General features: G+C 45.3%; 1 protein-coding gene across 2 annotated transcripts in view; it reads left to right on the plus strand.

The window, feature by feature from the left end:
* Positions 1-262: 262 nt before the first annotated feature.
* Positions 263-21,757, plus strand: part of GAREM1 (GRB2 associated regulator of MAPK1 subtype 1) — a 100,341-nt gene continuing 78,846 nt past the window's right edge. Inside the window, exons 1-2 of one of the 2 annotated variants that reach the window (XM_048939427.1) lie at positions 263-1,037; positions 21,418-21,558. In XM_048939427.1, coding sequence (XP_048795384.1) covers positions 917-1,037; positions 21,418-21,558 — 262 coding nt within the window. In that variant the 5' untranslated portion in view covers positions 263-916. Of the gene's footprint in view, positions 1,038-2,591; positions 2,712-21,417; positions 21,559-21,757 lie in introns of those variants that run through there. The other variant, XM_048939428.1, reaches the window with a different exon arrangement.

The following is a 21,757-nucleotide window of genomic DNA, read 5'->3' on the forward strand; positions in this document are numbered from 1 at the left end:
TCTGGGGCCTCGGTGTCTTTCTTATGAGGGGCCCAATCACAGAGAGCATTGAGAAAGGGGAACGAGCAGCTGATTTTCAGTTTTGTTACGAGAACTGAATAGGGTACACAATACCTATGCCTGCAGTGACAGTGGTATAAATACACCAGAGATCTTCTTCCAGTGCCTGTGTACTGCTCTCCACTCATGAAACTCCATTTGTGGTTGATGAGCGAAAAATAAAATAATAAAGTTAGTACATAATTTTGTTTGTTTGCTTTTTAATGTAGGATGGAACTTCGCTACGCTAAACAGGCGGACTGATAACGAAGCATAAACGCACACGCAGAGCCCCGCGGTCTGGTGTTAGCTCCGTGCCTGACGCGAGCCCCGAACCCGCAGCCTTAGCGCCCCACGGCTCTGGGCGGCAGTTCCAGGTGCGGGGTCGCCCAGCGCCCGCGCCCACCTGCAGCCCGCGGCGGCCGCCCCGCCCCTGCACGTCGGGAGAGCGGTCGGAGGGTGGAGTGAGAGGGCCGGGCCGGGCGGCGGCGCGCCCCGCCGGGCGGGCAGCCCGGCACTTTCCTTTTCGGAGCGGGGAGGAGCGGCAGCTGCGCAGGCGTTGCTCGCACCCTGTTGATTAGTCAGTGCTGGGATGGCGCTTCCTGGGCCAGGCGCGGCGGCGGGCGGCCCCAGCCGGTGCCGTGGGGCGGCGGGAGCAGCGTCGGCCGCTCGGCGGGCCTCCCCCTCTGCTTAGCCCAGCATGTCCCGCGGCGGTAGCCGGCGCTGAGCGCGGCGAGCTGCCTCCCCGCTTCCCTCCCTCCCTCTCCCTCTCCCTCCCTTAAGCCGCCGTCCCGCCGGGTGGGAGCGACCCCCGCCTGCGCTGCCCGCCCGGTTCCCTCCCCTCCGCGCCGCTGCCCTGCCCGGGCCAGGCGGGAAGATGGACCCCGGCTCCTCGCTGGGCTTCAACCTGAAGGACGTGAAGTGGAGCGCGGTGGCCGTCCCTCTGGACCTGCTCGTCAGCACCTACCGCCTCCCGCAGATCGCCCGGCTGGACAGCGGTGCGTGGGGCGGGCGGCGGGGCCGCGCGGGGGTCGGGCCGCTCTCAGCCGTGCAGGGGGCGGCCGCGAGGCCCCGGGGCTCCGGTGTCGGCAGTGCCGCGGGGCTCTGGCTCGCGACTGAGCGAAGCGTGACGGGGTGCGGGAGGCTGCTCGCCGCCAGCCCAGGTTAGAGCTGTGTGAGAGGAGAGCCGGTGCGGTGGCGCGATGCTGCAGCAGGGCCGAGGAGGGGGAATATCGCACGGCGGAGCCGGGCACGTCGCCTGTCACAGCTTGCTAGGAAAGCGGCGGAGCTGTGAGAACCAGGGGTGACGCGAGGTGCCTGCACGGCTCCCGGACAACTTCGTACTGCTGTTCCGTTGGGCGCCCACCTGCACCAATCGGTGTGCGTGTGCCTCCAGCCCAGGGGATGAGGAGCCAGCCTGGGTGGCGGCGGTGCCCGCTGAGAAGGCAGCGCTCGGTGCTTGGGCAGCTCAGGGGTTTCTCCGGAGGCTCGCAGTGCTGCTTCGCGATGGCGTTGCATCGTGGCTCCCTGAAACCGTCCTGCTTTCCCATCCCTGACAGAATGCAGAGGATAACTCAAAATCTGGAAACGTGTCTGAGCTGTGCGGTTTGTTAGTATATGAAGTGGCCTTGTAGTTGCTTGCTGGAACAGATCGGAGCTCTCACAAAGTTTTCCGTTGGTTTGAAAAGTGAGAAAGGAGCGTGAGTGCTGTGTGCTGTGACTCCCCGTGTGCTAGGCAGGACTGGGTTATTGCTTAACTGCAGTTCCCATAACCCTGCAGCAATCCCAGCCAGGGCTTTTTGACTTTGTCCCTTGGTTGTGCGGCACGCTTCCCAGCCTTTGCCCAGAGCTGCCATGCTGGAGCAGGCTGGTGAAAGCTGCTCTGCCATTTTAGCTGCAGCTGGCTGTTCTTCATGCTGCCAAACCGATGTTGTCCTGCAATAATGGTAAAGCTGCTGTGTGAAGGAGTTCCTCCTGTGGTAGTACCTCCTGTCCCTGAAGCAGCCAAGATGGCCTCCAGTCACTGCACTTAAGGCTATCAATTCACTTGCAATTCCTGGCAGCGGTTCAGGCTCTAACAGGGCACATGTATTGATGACTTACTGATTTCCTTCTCTGTATGTCAGGCTCCTTCTCAGCCTCTCTGCTCCCTCTAGAATTGCTCCCTCTGGAGGGAGATGAGAGTGCTCTGTGGATGTTCAGAGGTGAGCAATCTTTTCCCCTCCTCCCCTTCTTTGGGTGTGTTTTCTGGGGGGTGTCTTGTGCCAGATGAGAAGAACATTGCAGAGACAGAAGTACTGCTGGCTTTTTGCAAGGGCTGCTTGTCGCCTGCTCACACCTGAAGCACATCACTACGTAGGTGGACGTGGGCAGTCCTGGGCTCTGTGTGACCATGTCCTGGGATGCCCAGACAGAGGCAGCTGTGCAGGGAGCAGACAAAGGCTCTCAGGCCTGCCTTCCCTCATCGTGCAGATGTACCTTTTAACTTAAGGGACTGCAGATGGCAGACAGATCAATATTTTATAAAGAACTCAGACGCCGGTCTCAGTGGTACGAAGAGGATGCTTTTCCTATCTTCAAGGGAAGCTGTCTTGCATCAAGAGGAACAAGAGTCATGAATCAGTGCATGGTGTCCTGAGGAGATAAGCAGGGAACATGCAGTGTGTTGACAGGTAACTTGAGCAACTCTTGTCCTGGGAGCTTGCCTTGTGTGCCTGTCTTTGTCCTGCAAAGCTGCCAAGTAGAGCTCTGTCAGAATTTCTTGATGTGGTTCTGAAGGAAGTGCAAAATGTTCCAAATGTGTGTAATCCTATGCCACTGCCTAAGGCAGGTTAGGGTAGAGCTCTCATCTCCACGTCTCTGAAGGTACAGCTTGCAGGTAGTCACCAGCACATTGAAGCAGTAATGGTGTGGAAGTGGCCTGTTCTGTTCCTGAAGAGCTGAGCTCCTGTTGAGGTTGGTGGGAGCTGCATGCACTGGACATCTGTCTTCAGGCACCTTCTGACTTTGATAGGAAAAGAGGAGGCAGTTTTGAACTAAAAGAGGGGAGAGTTAGATTAGATGTTAGGAGGAAATTCTTTTCTCAGAAGTGGGTGAGGTACTGGCACTGGATGTCCAGAGAAACTGTGCATGCCCCATCCTTGGAGTTGTTCGGGTCAGATTGGATGGGGCCATGGGCAGCTTGAGCTGGTGGGGGACAGCCCTGCCTATAGCAAAGGGGGTTAGACCAGTATGATCTTTGAGGTCTCTTCCAAACCAAGGCATTCAGTGATCCTGTGTCTTCATGGCTGGCTGCTCTGTCCTAGCAGCTGATTGTTTTTCAGGCTGGGTATCTGATCATCGTGAGGTGCTGGGATGGAGTTCATTTCTTGTGTAGCACCGGGAGGTAAAGGGGGGCTGAAATGCTGGAGGTATATTTTCTTCGCAGGAGACCAGCTTTGCTGCATTGTTTCTGCATTTTTTTAATGGAGGTAGTGCACCATGGGTAATGCTCTTACATTATATGCATACAAGATCTCATGTTTTTCACTGCTGCCTCACCTTCAGGCCTTGCATTTGGAAGGGGGAGAAGGGCTATGATGAATGTGGTTTCATGCTTGGAGTTAAGATGTGCATCTCCTGGAAGAGTGCCCTTAAGTATTTCTGTTTGATTTCTTGACAGGATGAAGTTATGAAATATTGATGTGCACTAAATTCGGTCCTCTGCAAGAAGGGAGGATTTTTCTGGATGGCATGGGATAAAGGAGGGTTGGAAGGAGGTAGTCTCTCGCTGCATCAAGGTGGAACAGTTAAGCAGCAGTGCCTACCTTATCTATCCTTAAATGATAACTTTGTTAGTATCTAGTTCTCAGGTGAAATTCTAGGACTGTTTGGTTGGGTTCCAGTTATCCTTTTGTATGCCAAGTTAAGTTTTTGAGATGGCCATTTTGAAGATGGCTAATGCCTGTGTGTTTGCTTTAGTCAGCTTTGTGTTTTAATATTTTCCTGGTGAATATTGTTAACGTTGACTGAACAAGTAGAGCAAATGGTGTTGCTCCGAGAGGAATGCTTTTCCAGCCTAAATGTTTCCAGAGGGCAACTCAAATACAAAGCTACTGAAAGAGTACTTAGCACTGGGAACCTGCAGCAGAAAGGGCTCATGTCTGAGCCTGGCTGTAGCCTTATGGCTAGAGGTGTGCATAGTTGGACTGAGAACATGCAGGCGGATGCACAAGGAGGCTCGGGGTGGCTGTTTTTGGATAAAGAGTAGTGAAGGCAAAAACTGAATCACAGAATCACAGAATTGTAGGGGTTGGAAGGGACCTCCAGAGATCATCGAGTCCAACCCCCCTGCCAAAGCAGGTTCCCTACAGCAGGTCGCAGAGGTTGGCATCCAGGCAGGTCTTGAACATCTCCAGAGAAGGAGACTCCACCACCTCCCTAGGCAGCCTGTTCCAGTGCTCCGTGAAAACATGACTGTTTTCTCCTAATTTGTTCAGATGCAGTGATGCTGAGTGTGATTATTTCGACACTTTGCTTTCCTGGTGATTGTTTTTCTAGGATAACTTTGGAGGGTAAAAGAGAAGTGCTATCCAGGTTAAGATCTGGAAAATGCTGTTTTGCATAGAGCTGACCTTCAGGCTGAGCATTCCTGTGTAAGCTCACTGCTTGCTCTTGTGCTTGGTGGGACTCCCTTTCACCCTGCTGCTACTGCTGTGCAGCCAAGAAGCAGGCTGCCAGCAGAGAGCTGTGACCCACAGTTTGGCTGCAAAGAGTTCACAGAAATCCAGGCCTCGTGTATGAAGACTGAAGTTTCTGGGATTAAGAGGGCATGTGATCCTCTGGTGCAACTTCTTTTTTTTTTTTCCACAAGGAATGAGCACATTTGTGCGTGCTCTAATAATGTTTTAGGGAAATATGCTGTAGAGATCAGATGTGGCACTTGGCTGGGTTGGGGGAAGCCCTCAGCTGGTGGAGAAGTGATTCCCTGCTGTGTGCTATGTAAAAACAACAGTGATCTTTTTCTGGAGGATCATTACAAGCCATTAAGACTCAGAAGGGTATTCTTTTCTGTAAATGTGTGGTTACTTTAAAGTGAAATGACAGAAATAGTGGCCAGAAAGAAGGAAAGATCTATGTAATAGGCAGCAATCTTTTTATAAAAGTGATTCCTTAGTCCTGGCAGAACTCTAGTGAAGAGCAGTGGTGGGGTGAACAGTGAGTTTGTGCTGCTACTGCTCCTGGGGACAAAGATTTTATTTATTGTAAGTATTCAGGTACTCTTTTTCTCTCTCCTTTTTACAGCCTTTCCCTTTGACATCCTTCTGCTCCAGCAGTCTCGGTGGCCTGTTGTTTCCTGCAGCACGTTATTGTGGGGCTTATTCCAGTTGTAAATAAGTTGAAACCGAGCGCCCTTGCAGCTTATCAAAGACGATCATACTGGAGAGAACATCTTGGCCATGTACATAATGACAATTCCATATTGCGTCAGTCCACAAATGCGGGTTGTCTGTGTGGCCAGACAATGCTTGGAAACTACAAAGAATCTTGTTCTTTTTATTCTGGGTGCTGCTGCCCCTGCTTTGATTGTCCTGAATGACCTCTTCCTCTCAAGAAACTGCTGCAGAGCTCCTTGGTAGCCTGCTGTTGGTGTGAGGGGGTGTGAATCATGTGGGGGTGGGACGTGGCTTTCAAGTAGACCAGAAAAGGGACTTCAGATGTGCTGAGGCTTTGAGCAGATGCTGTGATCTGACCTCCCACTCATGGTATGGCTGGCTGCTGTGTGCTGTGTTGGTAGGTTACAGTTGTTGTGCGCTGTGCAAGTAGACTAAATTTTTTTTTTTTTTATAACCTATCTATCCTGAAATATGTTATAGCCACATGGCTTGATTTCTTCCTTAGGTGCTGAGCAACTTTGAAATTCCAGTTGCTTGTTCTGTATGTTCTGCCACCGTAGTAAAATATCAGAAGCATCTTGCTTTCTCTTGTTTCCTCCTTTGCCTTATGGTCTGCTGTATTTCCACCAAGATAATCAAATGAAGATACAATTGACAGGTTGCTAACCACTGGTACTGGTTGTTGTCTTTTGTCATTGTTTTTCTTTTTCCCCTGTTGGCAGAGGTGTGTTCCAGGAACGTTTTAGTGAAAAAGCTTTTAATTCATTTAAAATCTGCAGCTACCAAACGGTGTCTGTGAAGATTACAGTGCCCTGCTGGAGATGTAGTCCAGTAGCTTGGCAACACCTGCTCCCAGGAGTACCACTGGCTTCAAATGAGACAAATACCAGTTCAGCAGCGTACCTGCTTTACACCTAAAATCCAATTTTTTGGGTTTTTTTAGCTACTTTCATATTTTGCAGTGGTTTTGTGTATATTGTGTGTTCTGTGACCTGTGTGCTGTTTGCACTACACTAGAGCCGTGGTAGTGCTGCTATAGGGCAGGTATATGCAGGTAATTACCATCCCCTCATTTATTGCACGCTTAATAAATGTTCAGATTTCTTGCTACTGTGCATGATGTAGAAATTCTAGATTGTGGTTCCTGCTTCTAAATTTCTGACTCTGTTAGGCAAAGCTTCTATGTATGTAGCAGAGCAAACTTCCTGTGCAGTTCTGTAGTTCAGGTATTAGGTGATGAAACAACATCTGTCTTTTTATAACTGGAATTCAAGAGCTGCAATTTTAACCACAGAGGCAGAATCCTAAGGGAATCTTAGTGTCTTGGCTTTTTAAGCTTCAATTATGTGTAGCTTTTAGATATGGCACAAGATGTAGATAAAAATCCAAAGAATTAAGGTGTCCTAAACAATGAAACTCTTGATCTTAGAAGAGAGGTGCAGTGAATCACATGCTCTTGTTGCAAAATGTGGTATTGAGGAATGAGTGATACATGTGTAAGAAAGAAGGGCTTTGTTTCTTAAGTTTTGTAGGTGCTGTTCTGGGACTAGGTGTTCCTGCTGCAATGACTGCATGGGTTGATGCTCTCTGTAACAGCACTGTGAAGGCAACCCAAGGGAGCTTGCCAGGAAGCAGCGCAGGAGGAGTTGGACAACGTGGTGTGATGCCCCAGGATTCTGTGCATGTCGTGAGCAGTTTGTTCCCATCGTTCCTGCAGTGGTTTGTCAGCAGCACAGGGCATGGGTGTTGCTGTGTTTCCTCTTGGCATTAGGAGTAACAAGTCGGCTGGTTTAGGGAAGCTTAAGTTCCTCCCCTATAGGAAAGTATGCATCATATTAGTGTGCATTGCGTATGACTCAAAGAGCAACCTGCCTAAAACTCAGTGAGTCAATACTTTGAATCTGAAATTTGTGCTCTGAGTGGTTTTCTCCTTTGGAATGAATTTCATGTAACGTTTGCGGTCAGTTTTCTTCATGTCATTTGTAGAATGAGAAGTCTGTGGAGCTCACTTCACCGTGCCTTCATCTGTGAGGCACATCTGCTGATTTGAGCAACTGACACCATAACTTAAAGACGTAGCTCAACTTTATATTTCTGTTCTGTGTGAGCACATTAAAGAGTGCATCTGCTGAGAACGGGACCATGTCTGCCTTGGGGTCTTCGTGTTGGTGTACATCAACGTAAAATTCCTAACACTGTGGCCTTGCTGGTGCACTGGCATAGGAGGCTCAGCCCTAGCACCAGCCAGCAGAGCTGCCCTGCCCCAGTGCCTCCGGCATGGCCCCATTGGGACTGGGGCTGAGGGCCCCTGCTGGGGAGGGCTGAGTGTGGAGGCCTGCCATCTCCTGTGCTCTGCCTTGGTGTTTGGTTTGTTTGAAGGAGGAATGAGAAGGCTGACATCTGGTTCCCAGACCAGGTCCCTCGTGTGGAGAGCAGTGAGTCTGAGCCTTGTGAAATGCAAGCAGCCCCTGGTTTGAGCCACGGCACAGGCCTGCACTGAGCCCTGGGACCTGCTGGGGTTGTGGGTTTGGGAGATCTCAGCAAAGGAACCCGTGGTGACTTGCCTGTGAAAAACAGCAAGCCTCATTGTGGCAGGTGAGATGGTGCACAAATCGCTGTCAGGAGTTTTGCTGTAGACAAGAGTAAGCAAAGACCTGTGCTTTCTGCTCTCCAGGCTTTGTAGTATGGGAGGATGTGAGTCAATTCCCCTTCTGGCATTGTCTCCCTGTTTTCATCCCCTGCTCCCAAACTGGCACAGGCTACCCGGAGAATCTGTGGATGCTCCATCCCTGGAGGTGTCCATGGCCAGGTTGGATTGGCTCTGGGCAGCCTGAGCTGGTGGGAGATGTCCCTGCCTAGAGCAGGGCATTGAGTGGCTTTTGGTGAAGCGAGGGACTGAAAAGCCCCTCTGACAGGGCTGTATGCATCATGCTCTGCTCTGCTTTGTGTCTTTGTGATCATGACAAAACTCCCGTGTGTTGTGGGAGAGAAGGTAACTTGCTGGGCAGCAGTTTTAACAAAGATGACCTGAGTCTGTGGCATGAGCAGCAGTGGCCCATGTGTGGTGCTGTGGAAGGGCATGTTGTGCGAGGCCTTGGCTCCTCTCTGTATCCTAGAGCACCTGGGGCAGTTGAAGGAGTATGTAACTGACTGGAGAGCCTAGGGAGCAATGGCCCTACCCTGTTTATTCACAAGATGTTTTTTGCACTGCTGATATGGGAAAAAAAAAAAAGGAATAAGCGATTTTCTTCTGAAGGATAGCGTAGGGATTTGTTGTGAGGCCTTGAGAATCCAGAGAAGATAAAATAATGTGTTCTCTCACTCTTGTTTTTGTTTCTTTTCTTGGGTTTTCGGTTGCTGTTTGAGCAGTGCATAATAGGTGCCTCTCAGGGACAGGATATTTGAAGGGTCATCAACCAGAGTGGTTGAAAGAGTTGCCTGCTATCTTCTGGGCAAGTACTATTAACCACAAGGAGTGACCCATAACTGTGTAATAGCTCTCATTCTCAAGGGCAGTTCAAGAACATATTCTCAACTCTTGCAGGTGGAGAGTGAATAGCTCCTCTGGATTATAAGAGCAGTAAATTAAACTATTCATGTTGTGCGCTATTGCGGTCTTGGGTCAGGTGTTTGTGGAGGTGCTGTAGTGTTGCGTGCTGCTGGCCTTTTTACAGGATGATTTCTCCAGAGCTCACTAGAAAGAGACTGAAGAAATGATCAGCTTCTCAGACTCAGAGAATCTTCTCGCAACATGAATTTGCCTTTTAAAAATGTTTGCTTTAGAACTTTATTGCCTCTTTCCTGAAAAGAGACTGCATGTCCAAGATTGACCTGAAAGTACAAGCAGAGAAAGGTAGCTGTGTGTATCTTAGGCAGTCACTTCCAAGCTGTTCCTGCTGGCCTTACTGGGAGTCTGTGCCCTTTGCTCAGCTGTTGAGCCTTCCATTGTGCTGTTGGACCTGAACAGAACACTGGTTATCTGGAGGTATTTCCAGGGGTGTTCGAAGGTAAAACACCCAGGACCGCCTAGCAATAGCAGATGGTGCTATCTCCAGGTTTTCTTTTATCCTCCCTTGTTTGGAAATAGTACAGTCCTCCCTTCTGCCTCTTCCAGTGTTTCTGGTGCACTGCTGTTGTTTCTGTCCTGTTGCTCCCAGACGAATGATTCTTCTTTCTGCTCTAAGTGAAAAGAACCTCTGGCTATGAGGAAATTGGGGATGGGAATCAAGAACTTGTTTCTTAGACCGGACAGCATGTGGTCTTTGGCAGTATGCGTACCAGGAGTGATAGCTGAATTTGCCACCAAAGGTGAGGAAGCAGGCAGGGACAGCCGTGTTGGACACTGAGACCAGAAATTCAACACACAGCTAGTTGCTGTGCAATGTAAGCAGGTGTTTTTGGACCCTGATGCAGAGAGGAGGCATGTATCCATGCAGGTAGCATGGGATCTCTCTCATCCTGTACTCTTTTTCTTATGTTGACATGCTGTTGGTTTAGCTTTGTTGAAGTGGGTTTTGCTGGCAGGACTTGAACATGATTTGGTAGGTTTTTCCTCTAATGCTTCCTCTTAACTGGCGCCAGATTCTTGCTTGACTTACAGAGGGTGAGTGAGCTGGTAGTAATCCTTGTTTGGGAGGTTGTCCCAAAGGCATCCCACTTGTTATGGGATGTGACTAGCTGGGAGAAGAATTCAGTGTGTGTAAACTGATTTCTGTCTTAGCTGAGAGATTAGTTACTAGAACATTAGATTATTTCTTTTTCTATCTTAACAGTCCTGTTCAGGCTTCTATTTAGTAAGAAGTCAAAATACCCCTTTTTCTCTCTAAAGGAAGCTATAAAAATGTGTATTGGCTAATTTATGTGATCATGTCTGAGATATTTATCATTTTGTTATGGCAAGCTTTTTTTCTACCCTGGTCTCCAGATATGACTCTACATTATATTCATAGGAGAAGAATATAGAAAGCATTGGTGTGCATGTGAATCAGGGAGATATTAGGGTTCTATATGAATAAACAAAATGTGACTTTGTACATGTATGTTATTGCAATCGCTGAACCCAGGATGTGGCTGGAGATGAGTAGCAAAGCTGATATACCATTGTAACTGAATGTAGGGCAGTCCAGAGATCGGATCATCCCTGTTGTGCGCTTTATGGGTTGTATTGTCAAATATCATTTGTGTTCCTGTCAATATGGAACAAAATATCTTGAGACTGAATAGCCTGTGGGCAAAGATAAATTGTTCCTCAAGGGGAAAGTGAAGCATGATGGGTTTTCCTTCACTGTCATTTCTGTATGCTGCTCACTGAAAGCAGCTTTCCCTCTTTGCGGGAGGTGCTTTCTTCTTTTCGTGCATTCCTAAGACGATAAAAGCTATTATCAAAGGGACATTACCCTCTTATCCCTTATGTGTTGTTTTTTCTTTTAAAACAAAGGTGTTCTTTTTGTACCTTTCAGTTTGTGCAGATTTCCCTGAAACAATGAGAATTAATTGCACTCAGGATTAGGATTGTTCTTGGTCAGGAAGAAACAAGGTGCAGTCCTGCTTGCATTTCTCATGTTGATATTCCCATACTGCTCAGATTCTCTTGCTGTACAGAACGTAACCAAATCAAGCATGTGCCTAATTACCCTTGAACACCTACAATTTCTGTGCGTGTATGTGGTCAGCCTGTGTTTGAAGAGGCCTTACCCTGTCATTAGTGGCGCTTGGATTTTACAAGGTGGAACTGGAGAGGTGGCACTGCTGGAGCTGCCATCCAGAGAGCAGCCCCCCAGCATCAATTAGTGCGCATCAATTAGCGCCTGCTCTGCATCTGACAGCGTGGGGAGCCGAGCCAGGCAGCTCGGAGAGCAGCCAGCGGGCATCCTGGCTGGAGAGCAGAGCTGAACTTCTGCTTGCTCCCAGCTGTTTTTATTACGTCCCTACCATGCTGCAGAAATCGCAGGCAAATTAAAGTGCAATGATGAGCTCTTGCAAAGCCAAAGAAAACTATCCTTGAGGAGCTCCTGCATTTTTGGCTACTTTATTTTTAATTGGGAGTTTGTCCAGGATGCCCTAAGTTCAGACAGGGATCACTGCCATGCAGCACAAAGGAGTACAGTGTCTCTTTAGGACTTGGGCAGTATAATGAGAAGGCTGAGCATGCTTGCTTGGCTACTGTTTAAAAAAATCATCTAATTATAAATCATTGACAATAGACAGCTCCCCAGCTCTCATGCTGTGCCCAGGAAAAGTCTGAATGAATAGGCTGCTTTTCTGTCTGCCAGGGCAATCTAGAATCACGTTCTGGATCTCACAGCTATGGGGTTGGCAGGGTCAAAGGTTTTTCTGTGGGCATCTTGAATCTAGGGAGCAGCAGCCAGACCTTCCTGACCAGACTCCAAACGACGCACCTTGGAAGAGGGGCTCCTTGGTGCAGCTAAAATTTGGCTTGTCAGTTAAAGCAACCATTTTGCTGCTGTGCTTGGAAATAAACAGGAGGCCAATAGAAGCGCACAGTGCAATGCTAACTGCTGACTTCCTACCTTTTAAGTATTAAGCTTGTCCAGCTAGGCAGCTGATGTTAAACAGGTTCTTGGAAATGTATCCTCTGGTGGCCCTCATAGTATTTACAGATGCTTCTGAGAAGGAGCTTTCTAGCATAAGGAATGCTTGCCTCTGGTATGGGAAAGCCTCAGCTCTCTTACTGAGGTATATAAAGGAGCTGATTTGGATGGCAGCATGCTGCTCAGAAACCCCATTAATGCTATGGTTTTCTTTTGGTCAAGTAGTTCTGTTATTCCCTTTATCACTACCAAGCAGTTATTGGTCTTAATTTCTAGGCTTGGTGCTCTGGTTGCCAAGGACAAATAAATGCTTGAACCTTCTTTTCCATGACTTTGGCAATGAGAATTCAAAATGGAAAACAAACTGAATCTACGCATTATTTCCTGTCTCTCTACAGTAGCACTAAAGTAGATTGGAACCTGTGTTGCCTGCAGTGAAAAGTTAAGCTTTCTCATTCGTGGTACTCCGGATTTGTAATCATTCTAAGTGTCATTAATGTGAGATTCTTAGAGCTTCAGATCTGTGTTCTTAGGTCACTTCAGAATGGATTTCTTTTCCATGAGAATCTCAGTTGTTTTTTTTTTGTTTTTTTTTTTTTTTTTTAATTATGATTTTCTGATCAAGTATCCTTTTTTCTCCTTTAAGATGCCATGATAAATGAAAAATGATAATGGGCACTGGTTCACATGCTGTAGGGTACTGGAGTAGTTTAAAGAATTGTTGGGTCTTTCTGCAGTGGTTTGTAAGTAACTGGGTTAATGGATTGTCTTGTTGGACTAATCTTACAGCTAAATCTATAAAGTGGATAAATCTGTAGTTACATCTGATAATGTTCAGCATTAATAAGAATAACTATAACAGTGACAGAAAATCGCTGTGTTTTGGGATGCAAATGTGAAGGTACTGTTGTGTTTTTCCTCTGTGTAGGAGTGGAGAGCAGGCTGTGTTGAAAGATGTGCTTTGACTTGCTTGGCTTGAGATCATAAAAAGTAAGGTTTCTCGTTCTGGGTTGTTTGTTTTGAAGGCCTGAAATGAACGCAAACAAAGCTCAGTGAAATCTGAGTTGTTAGCCTTATTCTTTTTTTCCCCACCAACTTTCATATGAACACGCATCAAGATGCCAAAGTTGCTGAAGTCAGTGGAGCATTCCCCATTGAAGGCAGTGGCACCATTCGACACTGACGTAAAATATTTGTGCTCCTCCTTCCTGCAGTGGGTTGAACAGGTTTTCTGAGACTGCTGAGGTGATGTCTGTGCATTGGCAGCTAGAAAAAAGCTTGTATTGGAACAAACCGGATTTTTCAGTGGATTAATCTGTCCCATAGCCTTATAACAAGATTAGGGTTTATGCTGATTTGTTGCAACAGTACTGGTATATCCAGTTGTTCCAATGGCAAAATCTTAATCCTAAAGAAATAAATCTGTCTTCTTCCTGGCAAGCGTAGAAAGAATAGGGGGATGGGAGTTGTTTCTCTTGCTGGGCATTAGTGGATGGTAGCTGGAGTTCAGCATCAGATGTATTGAAGCAATTTGATTGTATCTGGCTTTTGCAGAAGGATTGAAATTGCAGAAGCAAAGGCTTGTCTACTTTCTCCTGATTGTGAAATATTTAGTGGTCACCCAAAGCGGTGTTTGATCACAGTGCTGTGAGGCTGAAGGATTGCAGAGATGAAGAAAGCACTGCAAGTAGTGATTCTAGTCTGTGGGTAAGGCTGTCGTTGCCCCTTGTTTGCAGATGTGGTCAGTTAAGCAAAATGGAAGTCCTGCTATTCAGTCACCACTGAAAACTGTTCCAGTGTGGTCATTTTAGACAGCAACAGTTGTTTCATCTGGAGAAAACTTTGAGGGAGCTGGTAAGGGCTGTGCTGTAGAAGGGCAGGACTGGTGACCCAACGTTGTGAGCTGGGCTGATCCCATTGCCCATGGCCTCTGGAGGACAACAGGCTGAATCTTAGCTTGGAGACAGCACACTTGTACTAATTTTATCTGCTTTCCCCTGCTTGAGTTGCTATTTTTACCTTAATTTTGGCAAAGAAATGAATTTGTTTTAAAAATCAAAACTTTTGTACTGTCTGGTAAGCCTTTCATCTACTGGAAGATGTGGAGTCTATTCCATTGATGGTGCTTCAAATCAATGTCACATTGTATTTCTTCCAAAAAAGGATCATTGGGGAGTTTCACTCATGCCAAATACTGGCTCACCCGGGTGATGGGAACCAGCACCAATGAATGTGCTGCTGGAATTAAACAGTTAGAAACATATTTAAAACTACTCAGCAAATGGAGAAGTAAAACTAGAAAGTGAGATGTGTTATCAGTAGTCTCAACTGTAACTGTGATTTTTATTCCCAATCTTTGTGTCTATCCATAAAGTTGTGTAGCTGTGGACAAAGTCTTCTACTTCCATCCGCTGTGCTCAGATACAGATAAGACCACCGTTAGGCTTTCAGAATGAGTGGGCTCACTTTAAATTAAAAATTTAGTATACTGTTCTGTATAGCCCAGAGATGATTAAATGTTAATGCTTTTTTTTTCCCCCACATTGCTCCTAGAGATTACAGTATTGACCCTTCTAAGTCACTGGCTGCCTGCATTTAGGTTTCGTGTGATCCACCCCTGTGCAAATTGTTTTGCTTTTCTTTAATCAAAGAAATGTTTCTGATCAGCTAGATAATTCTTATGCTATTTTTTAATGTCTGTATGGAATGACATAGTGAGACTGATAACGTGGGGATACCTTCAAGGAAGGGCTTTTGTGTGCTTTTCTGGCAGCAGCAGTATTTTCTACAATTCAGTGCTCTTTTTACTTCTCTTCCATTGCACATTTTATGCAACAGTAACTCTTCCAAACATCTGTTCAGTCTTAGTGACAAAAGACCAACATTTTCAATTATTGTATATCTGTTTTGTTACTGTAAGTGGGATACTTCACATGTCAAATTACTTGCGAGGTTTTCTTTCATTCATTGGTTAAGAAAAATTACAGTGATCTTTTTTTCATACAAAACCTTTGCAGCTTCACAATGGAAAATTTGGATGTTGTTCTCATCCTGTTGAACTTCTCTCTGACCTACATTTAGACCAGGGCAATTCTTATTTTTGCTGAAGCAATAGCACTAGCAGGCTGAACAGCTCATTGAGATTTGACTCAGTAACCAAACACACCACAAAAGGATAAGCAAGCAAATGACCCTAGCAACACTTAGTTTTTGACATTTGCTGAGATATCTCTGTAGGTGTGTACCCAACAGATACTCTGGAGTATGATGTAGCATGCAGGGGAAAAGAAAAAGGTTTAATTTCTTCCTTTACCCTCCTTCAGAGTTCATATGCAAGTTACTTGCCATGAGGAGGACTTTGGGCTGGCTTGCATGATCTGATATATAAAAATAAAAAATAAAGTTCGTATTCAGAGTTAACAAGAAATTTGTGTTTTATTTCCTGAAATGTAAATTCCAGACTCAGTGTTAGAAGAAAGCTTTAACCTGTGGGAGAAGAGGCAGCTGTTCTGCTAGGGTAACACAACTGCAAGTTGGAGATGAAAGACCAGATGGTGTTAGCATTGGGGCAGGTCGTGGTTCTGGTGCACCTGTCCTATGCGCTGGTGCAGCTTCAGTCTGTCTGAAACAGAGTAACCATGAGGTGATTTTAGGTGAAGCTGATACTTCTGATGGAAAAAAAAAATTGCCCATGTGCTCCCTTCCTGGCCTTGATGACAACTGTCTTTGGACGGTCATGTGTAAAAGCACTGCAGGTATTTGATTAACTAGTAGAATGTAATTGAGTTTGAGTTGTCACATACTCACTTCCTTTGCTTCTCCTCCATTGCACATATTAAAACCAGGGAAGATTGTTTAGGAGTGCAGCCTTGTTTCCTGAGTGAAGTAATTCATACTGCTCTTAATTTAAACTCCAGTTTAGACTCCAGGTGCTAAGCATTGGAGGTACTAGAAAATAAACTACCTGGAGTTTCATAGTTTAATGATTGTCGTCTTAAAGGCAAAAGGATGCTGTGCTCATCACCTGGCCCTAAGAGCTGCTGATACTTCAGAGGCTGCATTGGGAAGGCTGCAGCCACCTGTGATGCTCACAGGTCCTCTTTGCCAGGCAAGCTGAAGTCTGTGTGCATAGTGCCAAAGTTAATGGGTGTGCTGGGGACAGTTGGGTGTTTCTGACCTGCCCTTGTCTCTTCAGGTGTGCTGTCTCATCCATGCTGGGCCCCTCTACTTCCCATTTTTATACATGAACCTTTGTGCTTGTGTTACAAGAGGAGCTCCAGCTTATACCTAATGTGAATCTTCCAGCAAGTTAAAAAAGTACTTCATCCTAGGATGCTACCCCTATAGGAACTATGACTAGCAAATGTTTGTAGAGACATAAGTTGACTTTCTCAAAAACAAGACAACTCTTACTAATTGACTAGTGTACAGTGTTACAGATTCTTTCTTTTAATGTGGAAGAGCAGTGTTGGCATTTATTTGTGTTAGCAGTGTGACCTCCCTCTGACCTGAAATGTCTCCCTGCACAGAGCCATGAAGGCCATAACACATAATACTGTCTTTATTAAGAATGGATTATAATTTCATTTCATCCTGGCTGGAGCTGTGCTTACTGTAGGATGATGTTGAGGTGTGTCTTAATTCATGGCTTGTTTGGCCCTCAGCCGGGAAAAGAATCTGCTGCTTGTGCAGCAGATACCACATAAGTAAGGAAGGCTCCCCAGTGCTGTGATATCATGTTGAATAAATGAGAACCTCAATTCTCTCTTCTCCAGTTTTTCTCATCACTCTGCTTTCTGTTAGCTTCTGGTCATTGCAAAGCAAACCTTGTCTGCTAGTCTTCCCTTGTCTTCCCTTTTGAGACCAGCCACGTGTTGACAGGTCTTCCTGCTCCTTCCACAGAGCTCACCTGCCTGGGCAGCTGCCTCTGCTGCTCCTCGAATTAACCCTTCATTCTTAGCAAGCATTAGTACAAGCTTGAGTGGGAGGAAAGTTGAAGTTACTCATTTGTGTGGGGCTTTTGTAATTACCTGTCTGAGCGTCCACTGAAAGGATTTCTCATGTTGCTGAGGTTTTCCTCTGTAATGATTTGTTATGTGACTTAGAACATTAGGTGGGATAATTAAAGCCCACCACCTGCTTAACTCATCAAGGAAGCCTGGGTGATGCACTTAATTGTACTGCAGCTGTTACCTGGCTGCAGACAGTTCAGACTTGATGAAAACACATGGTATGAACTCTTGATGAATTGTCTCTGGGGTTCAGCAGACATCTTCTTCACCAGCTATTTCACAGCAGCAATCTTACTTTTGACATGAGTTTAGTTTTCTGTATTTTCTTTTTGTTCCAGGAAGAACAAATTCTGCTTGCTTGATCTAACGTGCAAGGGACAGCATTTAGTTCTCTTTACAGTCTTCTGTAATGAATGGGATAAGAGGAATGTCTCCCTAACCATCCTCCTGGCAGGAGGAGATGGTATCCAGTTCATCTAGAATGTGCGAATGGTATCTGTTACGTTGCTGGAACCTTGTGTGGACTTCCTCTTTCTATTCTTATCTCCCTAGACACAAAGCTTAGGCTTTAAGGGAGTGATACAAACTCTTAACCAGGATGACAAAGTGTGTGGCATTTTAAAATGTTTATATTCCTGTAGATGGCTGCTTATTTTTAGCAGTGTAGTTTCTGTGAGTGAATGAGTCATGTTGGTCTACATGTTTTGCAGTAACTTGAACATCAGCTTCTCAAAACTAGAATGAGAATCCTGAAAGTTTGTCTTGTTTGTTTTTTTTTCCATTTGTTTCATTATTTTTCTTTAGCGGTTGGTGTTGAAAAGTCACTTCTATCTTTGGCAAATGAGAATATGTGGAACCATCTTGAATTCTCTTGTATGGGAATGAATGGGCCAAGCTTTAATTGTTGATCTAGGAGGTGAACAGGAGATGGGAGAGCTCAGTGCCTTCAGAACTGGAAGGTCTATAGTTATAATGGGGTCTTTACCTTCGATGTTTGAGAATTGAGAAATGCAAGTACACTTTCTCAGGAAGTGGTAGTGACAGCTCATGGGGATGTCAGTCCTTGCTTCAAGAGAAGTGTGCCTGTGTGCCATGGCTTTGCCATGGATAAGCTCTGTCCTGGCGCATAGCCAGCCACTATTTTCTCATCTGGTTCTGGAACACAGCAAGTGAGAACAGAAATTCATCTCTGAGCTTGTAAATTGAGGTATGCTGCTCCTGGCCTTGCTGCAGTTTTTAACTGTTCATCTGAAATTGGAATGTGCACAGTGACTGAGCCAAGATTGGATTACAAGTTCTAGGACTAGAAAGAATTGTGAAAGGAGTATCGGCATTTAATGTAGGTGGCATTTAATAAGCATAAGAATCTTGATTAGGCAATTATCTTTTTCTTGTTTTTTAACTACCAACATTTGAAGAATTTTCCTTTCGTTGTCATCATTCTCTCTGCAATTGCTTTTGAACAACAGCGGGATTTTGTTTGTAGTTCTTAAGAGTTGCATGGATATGAAGTTTTGCCAATCATGTAACTGAAAAATGATGATATCTGATTGAGAAAGAACACATGAGTAGCTGTTAAAGCACTGCTTCAGTGATGGGTGGTGAAGTAGCCTGTGTCTTGGTCACAGTGCTCACAGGATGACAGCTTGCTTAGGAATACGCCGGCTTTCTTCACCGTTTAGAGGTGTGAGGCTTTTATTGTAAGGTAAGGAGGGGTGTCAGTGCTTTATTAGGATTTACGTGCTGTTAGCAAAGCATGGGCTTCTTAGTCTTGGGCATTATTATGAATAAAGTTGACTCATGCTTTGGAAAAGTGTAATGGACTTAGGGAGGTGTGAGGAAACGTGATAATTCCTTGCTTCTGACTTTTATTTAGGGGAAAGAATGAACTCAAGTATTTACCTGTAGATTCTTTGTAGTGGTATAATTACATTGCAGGCATTTGGGGTGGGGAGGAGAGGGCGAGATACAGCTAATCCATATTTGATCACAAGAGACAAAATTGTTAGTAAAGACGAGTGACCTGTATTCTGTTTTCTCATGGAGTTTGATTTTATGTAAGCAGTAGTGTAGGAGTATGTTGAATAGGTGAGAGCCAAGATGCATAGTTTGTGGATGTGAAGGCTGCTGACTTCTCTCCCACATAGCTAAAATGTGATTAATGAAAGGCTTGCATAACCTGTGTTACTGAGATGGGGGAAAATCAGATTGGATGCATGTGGCTGTGTTGCAAGGTATGGGTTGCTGGGAAAAGTATGAAGGGCTACATCTGGGTGTGCTTGGGCCAGATCCTGAGAAGCATAGCCTGGTTTGAACGTGTCCCCAGCCTGAAGAGAGGAGGCTGGTCTAAAGGCACTGGACAAGTCAGTGGAAGGAATTAGAAAGAACGTGTATCACCACGTGCTGTTCTCATTCATATTTGATGCTTCCTGGTATTTCCCCATAGTGTGGAGGCTGTTGTTAGCCAGGTTTTTTGCTAATCCATTAATCCCTACAAGGAGCAGCTTCGTCTAAAGCAACCCCAGGAACTCTATTCACCCTAGGCTACAGAAGCAAAGGACGTGCAGGTGCCAGGCCTGCCTGTTGTGTACGTCCACCTTTCTGCTCTGCTCCAGCTTCCAGAGAGAAATACGGAATTTGTTTCCAATTTAATCTCTTCCAGGGAATGGTTGTTGTAACAAGAGTTGTGGTTTCCAAGACTCTGCTTAAAAATTACTACTTCCAGCTGCAGAGTTAATTAGGTAGTCACTATTGGGCCTGCCTTCATAATACCTTTTTACACTCACCTGTCCCACCCAGTTTTAGGAGTAACCTGTTTAACAGATCGTGGCTTGTGAGCCATGACTGGAAGCTCCTTTTTGTTACGTGTGTATGTTATTTATTTTTACTGAGAACATCTTTCTCAGACTCCTCAAGAACGATCTATACTGTAATTATTTCCCTGCAAATCCTGGATGTAGAATTCGGGCTTTCTTTAGGTAATGGTCTGAAATTATAACTACAAATTGTAAGGCACAGTAGAACATATCAGCGGTGCTTTGGCTTTTCTTCAAAATCTGTTTGCTATTGTCAATGAAACTAGTAAAATACTAGTTCTTCCCTTAGGTGTCATTGTTTTTATTTTGCTGTGGGATGGAATAATTGCTTGTTGCCGTGGGCTATAGAAAGCATGAGTTTAAGACTCTGAACTGAAACTTGAGTTTCAAATAGACCATATATTATCATTATGTTTCCCTCCAGAATTATAACTGTTCACTGGAGTAAGCTGAAGAGAATTTTTGTGCCTATTGTGAGTTGCCTTTTGAGCAGAGAACAGAAGATGCTTAAAGTCAGTGAGTAGGAGCTGGTGCTTAGCAGACTGCCTGCCTGGCTGGACTGCCTTGGGACTTGGAAACCAGTTCTTGAAATGCTGTGCCTACTTGAAAGTGTGCCTGCTTGCTGTCAAAATACTTTTTCTAAAATGGATTTAACAGCTCATGGGGCAGTAGACCACGTGAGGTCCATCTCTTGGGTTCATCACAGGGGGTTGGAAGGGACCTCTGGAGATAATCAAGCCCAACCCCTTGCTAAAGCAGGTTCCCTGCTGTAGGTGACATAGGAAAGTGTACAGGTAGGTTTTAAATATCTTCAGAGGAGACTCCACAACCTCTCTGGTCATTCTGACTTGTGTTTGATGTCTGCTAGGTGTTGCTGATAGTTCATTTGACTGCTTTCAAGACACCTTGAGGAAGGCTGTTTTCTCTGTGTGTACAAACAGGACTGTATGAATGTAAGAGCAGCCTGCTGTGAGTGATGATTGTAGTGTATTAACTTTTCTTTTTTCTTCACAAGCAATAGGATTAAGTTTATTTGTACAGGAATAGCTATTTACCTAGTAGCTTGCAAAGGGATAAAAAGAGCTGAAATCTCTATTTGCAGGTGAAGTACTCAGGTGCTTAATAGTGACAAGCAGAATTTGGCCTTAGGTGGCTTTAGGTTAGTGAAGTGCTGGTCCTTTAATGTATGGAAATGTGCTTTTCTCCTGATACCTCCAAAGTCTAATAACTGGTTTGTGTGGATTTCCTTTATTTAAAGATTAAGAGCTCTCAAGTATGTGTATTAAGTAAGATAGGCAGACATAAACAGGAATGTGAAAAATCTGTTTAAGCAGAAATCTGAAAAAGCAAGTTGAAAGCCACTGCTGAATGATCAACAGCACATCTCTGGTACTTTGTATTCAGACACTGGGTTGGTTTATGTTTGTGTTCTTTAAGATAAAGAAGTGCTTACCTTGCAAAATGAATACTGTTTAGAATTGCAACTTAGTTAACTGGATTTCTTAACTTATTTAAACCGGATTTCTGAAAAGTAAATAGTAGTAAGAACACAATGCTTATTGTGAAGTCTTCCTAATTCTGTAGACAATAAGTGTAATTTTAAAATCATATGTCTGTTTTTCAGGAGAAACTGTAGAAGGCCTTCGAGAGAGTGATTACCTCCTGATTCATTCGTGTCGGCAGTGGACAACAATTACAGCTCACAGTCTGGAGGAGGGCCACTACGTCATAGGGCCAAAGATAGAAATCCCTGTACATTATGCAGGTAAAGCTGCTGTTAACCTGAAAAACAAATTTCAAGAGAATGAATTGCCTACCACTTAAGTTAATCACTTTAGTGGGTAGAGTGAAACTAAATCTTCAGTATCAGTGACTGTGAATTATCTTTTTAGTAACACTGCAGAGCTCGGGATAGTGATATACACCCAGGGCTATTAAACAGATGTTTCATTGGGCAGCATGTT

The sequence above is a fragment of the Lagopus muta genome, chromosome 3 (assembly GCF_023343835.1).
Source record: "Lagopus muta isolate bLagMut1 chromosome 3, bLagMut1 primary, whole genome shotgun sequence".
Classification (NCBI taxonomy): domain Eukaryota; kingdom Metazoa; phylum Chordata; class Aves; order Galliformes; family Phasianidae; genus Lagopus; species Lagopus muta.